This window comes from Sander lucioperca, chromosome 20 (assembly GCF_008315115.2).
Source record: "Sander lucioperca isolate FBNREF2018 chromosome 20, SLUC_FBN_1.2, whole genome shotgun sequence".
Classification (NCBI taxonomy): Eukaryota; Metazoa; Chordata; class Actinopteri; order Perciformes; family Percidae; genus Sander; species Sander lucioperca.
In genome coordinates, this window is record NC_050192.1 from 775,001 (window position 1) to 784,039 (window position 9,039).

General features: G+C 41.1%; 1 protein-coding gene across 1 annotated transcript in view; it reads left to right on the plus strand.

Annotated features, from left to right (window-relative positions):
• irak3 (interleukin-1 receptor-associated kinase 3) overlaps positions 1-8,824 on the plus strand; it is a 12,858-nt gene extending 4,034 nt beyond the window's left edge. Inside the window, exons 4-13 of the mRNA XM_031288200.2 lie at positions 8-56; positions 876-1,039; positions 1,510-1,574; positions 1,666-1,780; positions 3,470-3,588; positions 5,000-5,198; positions 6,901-6,963; positions 7,109-7,276; positions 7,685-8,042; positions 8,232-8,824. Coding sequence (XP_031144060.1) covers positions 8-56; positions 876-1,039; positions 1,510-1,574; positions 1,666-1,780; positions 3,470-3,588; positions 5,000-5,198; positions 6,901-6,963; positions 7,109-7,276; positions 7,685-8,042; positions 8,232-8,347 — 1,416 coding nt within the window. The 3' untranslated portion in view covers positions 8,348-8,824. The remainder of the gene's footprint in view (positions 1-7; positions 57-875; positions 1,040-1,509; positions 1,575-1,665; positions 1,781-3,469; positions 3,589-4,999; positions 5,199-6,900; positions 6,964-7,108; positions 7,277-7,684; positions 8,043-8,231) is intronic.
• Positions 8,825-9,039: the final 215 nt, after the last annotated feature.

Genomic DNA, 9,039 nt, shown 5'->3' on the forward strand with positions numbered 1-9,039 from the left:
GGATAAGGGATCCTTCCAACTAGAGGCAAGTTCTGGAAGTCAAGCATCATGTGCCAGTAAGTTAAAAAAAAAACATTAGAATGAATTGATTTAAAATGCTCATATTATGGTTTTTGGCTTTTCCCTTTCCTTTATTGTGTTATATCTTTTTTGTGCATGTTATAGGTTTACAAAGTTAAAAAGCCCGAAGTCCACCTCAAAGGGACTTACCATCTCCAACAGAAAACACTGTTCACAAACTGCTCCAAACAGCTCTATTGTAGTCCAGCCTTTACTTCAGAGACACACGTGGTCACTTTGTAACACACGTTATAATGCTCGCCTAGCTGCTAGCATGGTACTCCCTCATACTCTGCTTCTGACTGGCTAGTAGTCCTTACCTAGCTACTGTCAGGGCACGCCGTCATACTCTGTTTCTGACTGGCTAGTAGTCCTTACCTAGGTACTGTCAGGACACGCCCTCATACTCTGCTTCTGACTGGCTAGTAGTCCTTACCTAGCTACTGAGCATGTGCGACTCCTAACAAAGATGGAACAGAAGTGAGATGTCTCACTCTGTAGCTAAAACAGAGAGCTCAACACACAGGGTGAAAAGAGGAGCTGCAGCAATGTGCAGTACAACAAAAAGATGGTGTTTTTTGAAAATTAAACCATGTAAACCTATTCTGATATAACCTCTAAATACAATTATGAACCTGAAAATGAGCATAATATGAGCACTTTAAATCGTTCATTTCACATACATTTGTAAAATATAATGTTTCGATGGACTCTCCCTTTCCACTAGGATTCAGGCAGGTGTTGAATATTTTACAAGTGTGAATCGGATGAATGAAGCTGTTTGGTGTTCAAACTAATATATGTCTGTGTTCCAGTGAACTCCGCTGGAGAAAGTCAGCCACCCACAATCACTTTCCAAGACATCGTAGAGGGAACCAGAGATTTCCATCATCACATGAGGATTGCAGAGGGCCACTTTTCTGACGTCTACAGTGCACAGATAGGAAACCAAAAGGTTGCAGTGAAGCTTTTTAAACAGGTGATTGATGAATTCTAACCCTGTCTGACATGTTGTAAATATGGCCTGCTTGCTGTAAAAACCCTCTCAGGAGGACTGCTATCAGTATGAGCTCCGTGTGTCCTGTGTGAACACAGACGTGTGTTTGACTCCTGTAAACTCGTCTACAACGGCCTTCTAATGAATGAATGAATTGCCCTATATTTATATTTAAATCTAAAATCTCAGACCATACTGATATTGCACTATTCCTTCCCTCTCTTCAACTGTTATTGTATATTTCTTGTAAATTCTATTGGATTGTTATACTGTATATACTTAATATATTTCTTACTGTCCTTTCTGTTATGTTAAGTGAGTGTTGTACTTTGAGAGCAAAAGATTAACTGGAGTCAAACTCCTTGTTTGTTTACGCAAACCTGGCCAATAGAGCTGATTCTGATTCTGATGAACGTCTAACTGAAATCCATTCCTTATCCATCATTCTCCAGATAAATATGGAGCCATGGAAGAAGCTGTGGGATATCTTTAGAAAAGAAATGGAAATCCATCATTTGTACGTGTTAACCCCTCACTTTCAACAACACCTTTTCTCTATGTGATCTGATAGAGTGCGTTTAATATAAAGTGTGGCGATGTGTTTACAGGTATCAACATCCAAACATCTTAGACTTGTTGTGTTGTTTCTCTGACGAAGACCGCTACTGTCTGGTGTATCCATACCTCCCCAACGGATCGCTCTTTCACAGACTACACCATCAGGTACACTTGTCACTGCAGTTGTTGATTTTTCTCCAAGGCCATCAGGAAGTGTGTTTCTGCGTGTGACTTGTTTACCGAGCCACAGCAAAACAGTTGCTAGGTAACACAATATCAGAAAATTGGAAGTGTACTCGTGGGAAGCCAAATGTGCACAAGTGTAACGTGTGTTTTGCAGAAAGTAACAAAACTTTTTTCTTTAGAAAAGTACGTATATAACTGAAACTGTGGAAGGAATATGATGCGAAAAGAACTTGCAGTGTGACTCAGGCAGAGTCTATACTTTGTTATTAAACCATTAAACTGCTTGAAGAAAAATGGTCATCATGTAAACGCACTATTATTATGAGGAACTTCTAGTTATTGCAGTCATGTAGTAGACGGCTCAAGCAGGTATTTAGTGCCAGTGCAGTTTTGTGTGCATGTAAACATACACACATTTACAAACTGAACGCAACATTTCTTTTTTTTTTTACCTGTGCCATGACATTTTTATGTCATGGCACATGCAGTATTGGTAAGATATTTAAATTTTTTGGTCTGGGGGGGTTTAAAGGGGACACAAATCTATTCTGCTCATTTTCAGGTACACACAGGTATTTTGGTTTTATACTAGAACATGTTGACATGATTTAATGTTTAAAGACACTTTATTGTTCTCATACTGCCCAAGGATGCTGCAGCTGCATGCACCTTTCTGTCTGAGACACTCCGTTTGGAGCATCTGTCTCTTTGAGACCCCCCCTCCTGAAAAGCCCAGTCTGCTCTGATTGGTCCGCGCTTCCGAGTCTTCTGGGTTTTTTTTGCCAGCGCGCTTTTCGTGACGCCAACCACGCACTGAGCCCGGCTTTGGGTTCACTTCATTTAGGAGATAGAAATGAAGGCAACAGACAGTAAGAATAGAAACCTATTTCACAGTGCTAAAAGTAACTCAGGTAGTCTAACTCCACAGACACCAGCGTTACATCCACGTTTCCAATACCTAAAGTTAATTTGGCTATTTTAAAGTGCTCATATTCTGCTCATTTTCATGTTCATAATTGTATTTAGAGGTTATATCAGAATAGGTTTACATGGTTTAATTTTCAAAAAACACCACATTTTTATATATTGTACTGCACATTGCTGCAGCTCCTCTTTTCACCCTGTGTGTTGAGCTCTCTGTTTTAGCTACAGAGTGAGACCTCTCACTTCTGTTCCATCTTTGTTGGGAGTCGCACATGCGCAGTAGCTAGGTAAGGACTACTAGCCAGTCAGAAGCAGAGTATGAGGGCGTGTCCTGACAGTAGCTAGGTAAGGACTACTAGCCAGTCAGAAGCAGAGTATGAGGGCGTGACCTGACAGTACCTAGGTAAGGACTACTAGCCAGTCAGAAGCAGAGTATGAGGGCGTGCCATGCTAGCAGCTAGGCGAGCATTATAACGTGTGTTCCAAAGTGACCACGTTTGTCTCTGAAGTAAAGGCTGGACTACAATAGAGCTGTTTGGAGCAGTTTGTGAACAGTGTTTTCTGTTGGAGATGGTAAGTCCCTTTGGGGTGGACTTTGGGTTTTTCACTTTGTTACATGCACAAAAAAGATATATGACACAATAAAGGAAAGAGAAAAAGCCAAAACGCATAATATGAGCACTTTAAGCTATTTGAAGGCATATATTTGTGTTAAATCTAAAACGGTATGTTGTCCCTATACAGGATGGAGAGCCCCGTCTGTCCTGGCAAGAGCGTCTCGCCATCATTAAAGGAACTGCTAAGGCCTTGCATCACCTCCATACAGCCCAGCCCTGCCCAGTGATCTGTGGCAACATCTCCAGGTACAACATACAGTATCTAGGATTCTCCCTCTGTCTGTTGTCTCTTGGAAGAGGACATGGCCACTGGGATGTGCAACACTCAATATGAACATTGTCATTTATAGAACGACCACTTGCTCCCTGGTAAATCAAATCATAGCCAGCTTAGACCAGAAAGATCACAAAGCTCCGTGTTAGAAGGACAGTGGTCAAAATGAAGTGACTACAATTTATTACACCAAAAGAGGTTATTTCTACTATTTATTATTATTATTAGCTATGTGTAATTAAAATACGATTAGATAAGAGCTAAGATAAGCCTTTATTGTCTCCTACAGGAGAAATTCATCTTGGACATTCGAGAGAAACAAATGGCGACACATCACGCATAAACACATACGATAAACATACAGTTAACCTACACAGAAACATAATCATACATTATCTCATCCAATGTTCAATGGACATCTAATAAACCTCACACAATATACCCCCCCCCCAACCTTTCCTCACAATCCTAGAAGAACAGAAGAGAACCCACAACACATCCTCCCCCTCGTATTGCACTTCATTTTGATAATGATGCACATTCCCTGTTAACTTGTATTGTTATACAAGGCGTTAATGTATACCTGCTGGCAATGCAACTACATGCAAAAGAATGCTACACTAATGCTATATATCGCCATTGTTTTTTTTCATTATTAACCCTTAGAGACCCACTATACACCAATTTCTTTTTTAGGGGGTGGGGCCAGGGTATCTTTAGGGGGAGATAGCAGGCAACAGTACATGCCATGTAGAACCTGCTGGGAAACTGAAGATTAATCTGAGCACTGTGTTTCGGTCAGGCGCCTATTGAAGTGCTCATATAATACTTTTTGGCTTTTTCCCTTTCCTTTATTGTGTCATATTCTTTTTGTGTATGTTATAGGTTTACAAAGTGAAAAAGGCCAAAGTCCCCCCCAAAGGGACTTACCATCTCCAACAGAAAACACTGTTCACAAACTGCTCCAAACAGCTCTGTTGTAGTCCAGCCTTTACTTCAGAGACAAACGTGGTCACTTTGGAACACATGTTATAATGCTCGCCTAGCTGCTAGCATGGCACGCCCTCATACTCTGCTTCTGACTGGCTAGTAGTCCTTACCTAGGTACTGTCAGGGCACGCTCTTATACTCTGCTTCTGACTGGCTAGTAGTCCTTACCTAGCTACTGTCAGGGCACGCCCTCATACTCTGCTTCTGACTGGCTAGTAGTCCTTACCTAGCTACTGTCAGGGCACGCCCTCATACTCTGCTTCTGACTGGCTAGTAGTCCTTACCTAGCTACTGTCAGGGCACGTCCTCATACTACGCTTTCCATCGGTTTTGTGTCTCTCTGCTGTCTGTGAAGTTCAGAAGTTTATGCCGTTTAATGGCTTCTCTACACAGTGCTAACATACTCTTGGATGATGCCCTGCAGCCCAAGCTGTCTGATTTTGGGTTGGCTCGTCTCCGTCCTCATACAGCCAATCAGCACTGCACCATCACTCTGGATACGAGGTACCACGGCAACCTGGGATACCTCCCTGAGGAATATATTCGAGATGGCAAGCTGTCCTTCAGGCTGGATGTTTACAGCTTTGGAATGGTGATTTTAACAGCTTAGCTAAACTTTCTTCATCCTGTGTGTACATCTGGCATAAGATGATTAAATGTGACAAAACCAACATTAGAAATCCAGTTTTGGGGGCATTGTAATATGCAGTTGAGTGATTGATGCTGTTTAAGAATTCTGATATAAAGGAGACAATTTGTTGGGAAGATGATGGTTAATTTAAATGAATGGAACAATTTGAACAGGAGCAGTCGAGATTGCTGACTTAAAGGGTAACTACTGTTTTTTTCAACCTGGACCATATCTTCCTATGTTTTTGTGTCTAAGTGGCTGATGGAAACAATAATCTTTGACATTGGTCCAATATTAAGCGAGATCGCTGCAGTCGGCAGCGGGGAAACAAGCTACAATGTAAGTTAATAGGACAATTGTCCAGCTTGTATTTACCTTCACAAAAGTGCTCGTTTCGCCACTGACAGGCTCAGATTATTATTCGAAGTGTCTGACAACATTATGGAAAGGATTTCTAAGGAGGTCAACCTTTCTGTTAAAGAGTAAGATCCTTTTTTTAAACATAAAAACAGCTGTGAAATTGCGTTCGTTAAACCCATGTAATTTTAGCATCGTAAAATACACTTCATTCAAAGTCGACAGAAACAAAATAAAACTATGAAAAGCCGTTTTGGATCGTCTTTCCACTTTTTCAACCATCACAACTCTAGTTTGGGTTGAAATAAACACATCGTTTACCGATTTACATGTGAAAATATGTTGGCTCTATACACGCTAAAAGTATTGTTTTTTTAAATGGAGTCTGGTGGGTTTAGCGCTAGTGACTTCAGAGCTGTTTCTGGTTAAACAGAAAGTTCTTAAAGAGGTTTTAAAGGTCTATCTCTGTAGGGATACTTTCCATAATGTTGTCAGACACTTAGAATATTAATCTGAATCGTGTCAGCGGCAAAACGAGCACTTTTATGAATGTAAATACAAGCTGGACAATTGCCCTATTAACTTACATTGTAGCTTGTTTCTCTGCTGCCGACTGCAGAGATCTCTCTTTATACTGGACCAATGTCAAAGATTATTGTTCCCATCAGTCACTTAGACCCAAAAACATAGGAAAATAGTTGAAAAATCCTTGTTGAAAAATACAGTAGTTCCCTTTAAGTGTGCTCTTGCTACTTGATACACTACTTAATTTTTTACTTAGTATTGCTATAACTATTGTTGAAAGAAGTGTGCTTTTAACTTCCTCTGTTCATTAATACATCAGTAGTATTAGGCAAGTAAAAAGAGAATTACAGTAATCCAAATGTGAGGAAACAACGGCATATATAATCATTTCTAACTCAACGTAGGATAGTTTTGTAATGTTTCTGAGGTGGAAAAAACAAGTGCGGGTTAAGGACTTAAACATTTGTCAAGGCTCAAAGCCTGAACTAAAGTCACACCAAGATTTCTCAGGCTGGAACGCACGTTGGAGTTCAGTGACCCAATACTGCTAGCCACTTCAGAAACCATGCAGTCTGCAGCAACAATCAGAACCTCAGTTTTATCAGCAAAGTACAGTATTTCCCTCCTGACATAAATAAAAAAAATAAAAGTAGCAAAAATGTGAAATAAGTACTGGAATAGATGTAATTGGGAGTAAATGTTGCTATAATGAAAATAGCACTATAATTTATGATGGAACCAATGTCACTCAAGCCATTAAGTACAGTTTTCTTGCTTCCAGGTTATAATGGAAACAGTAACAGGACGGAAGGTGATAGAGGACGTGCCTAAACAAACATCACTGGTGAGTCAACACTGGAGATGGAATAGGGCCTTCATGGCTACATAATACATTGGGATGTCTTACAGCAACAGTCGTATATGCTCTCATGAAGTGTTGTGACTTTGTGATGCGCTGTACTCACCGACCTCTCTGTCTGCTCCGTCAGAGAGATCTGCTTGTAACCGAGGTGGAGGACAGCGGTGGGGTGGACTCCTGTCTGCAGTTTTTGGACGTGGTGGCCAGTCGGTGGCCAGCTGCCGTGGCCCTCGACCTTCTGCGTCTGGCCTTGGACTGCACTGCTAGCCGCCACCGCACCAGACCAGACATGGAGAATGTGAGCAATATAAGTTAATTCTTGACTTTTAGGAACAGCTTACATAAAAAAAAAAAATATTCTAAGCTCACAGGTCCAAATTGTCCTGTTCATACATTGTTCATAGCCATATTTATTACGCTCTTATAAGGTAACTGTTAATACACTGCACATATTTACAACTGTATACTACTGTCTACACTGCACTATATTTCTTGTTCTGTCTATACTTTGTATATCACATTGCACTATTCTGCTCTTTTTGCACTTCTGGTTGGACGCAAACTGCATTTCGTTGTTTTTGTACTTGTTCTCTGCACAATAACAATAAAGTTGAATCTAATCTAATCTAAAAAAAAATGCTAACTGCCTCATGTTCTGAAAACTAGTCTGGAGAAGATAAATACTAATCATTTCTACTGTCCTCAGGTACTTTTGGCATTAAGCAAGCTGCTTCCTTCACCTAGCTACCCCCCTGCCGACCAACCCCACAGCTTGGATGATGGAGACCCTGTTAATGCCCGGTTAAGCCCCTCATCCTCCATACCTGTAGAGCATGATGAGCAGCACAGCCTCCCTGGTTCTTCAACACAGGCAGGACCCTGCGAATGCAGCCAGTCGGAGGTTACGTATCTGAGTAACGTCACGGGTGCTGATGGTGAGGCAGCAGAAGACCTGTACAATAGCTGGCCTGTACAGTGTAGCTGCCCTGCTGAGACAGGGGGTCTGGCCTGTGAGGACTGCAGAGCCAACGGCTTCACCCTCAATCACACAGACAGTCCCCAGAGTAAGTGTTGTTAAGATTCCACACAAAAGTGGTGAGACAAACCTGCATATGATCACATTTTATCATGGAATATGGAATATACTGTGTGTGTGTGTGTGTGTGTGTGTGTGTGTGTGTGTGTGTGTGTGTGTGTGTGTGCACGTGTTGTTAGCCTACTGAAAGTGATTTGCTGTGTTTTGTGTGTTTCAGATGACTCCGTTGTGGTGGAAAGCCCAGCCAAGGAGAGATTGAGGAACAAACTGAGTCTTTATGACAGAGGGGTGATTAACACACAGGAACTGTTTTCTGACGCAGGACTGCAGTAGAGAGCCCACTTCCTGTAACAGTCCTGACAGCTGTCCCTTTCTGTGGGCTGTCATGTGTGTCTAGCATTAACATGTTTCATGAAGCCAACTTAGAGCTGGTGAAGTGATCAGGCCAAGAAAAGTCCCGTTTAACAACTGCACCACATCATATTAGTTCACAGTAAAGAGGACCAGAAAAACAAATGTGCTACGCCTGCAGCCACAAAGCGGAACATAGTAAACATATAATATATATAATAGAGTATTTTAAAAGGTAAAAATAACTAATGAATAAAGCAAAAGAGAACTTTTAGCAGCCTTTTTTTGGATGAATGTAAAGCTCCCAAACTCTCCTGTTAGCTTAAAAATGTGGGAGATACAACATGGATTAAACAGTATGTGATGCAGCCAAGTTCAGGGCAATTAGCATTTTCTTTAAAACCAATGTTTGATGCACTGATTTATTAAAATAACAGCATCCTTATTTAAACACTTTCACATGGGTTGTCTGTTGTACTAACAGTAGGAAGAGCTTTGGTTTCTGTCTCTGTTTCATTTCTATAAAGGTGCTCTAAGCGATGTGATGTGTTTTTTAGGCTACAACATTTTTGTCACATACAGCAAACATCTCCTCACTATCTGCTAGCTGCCTGCCCCCTGAACACACTGTAAAAAAACACGGACAGTCCAGGCTCCACAAACCGCAACAAAAA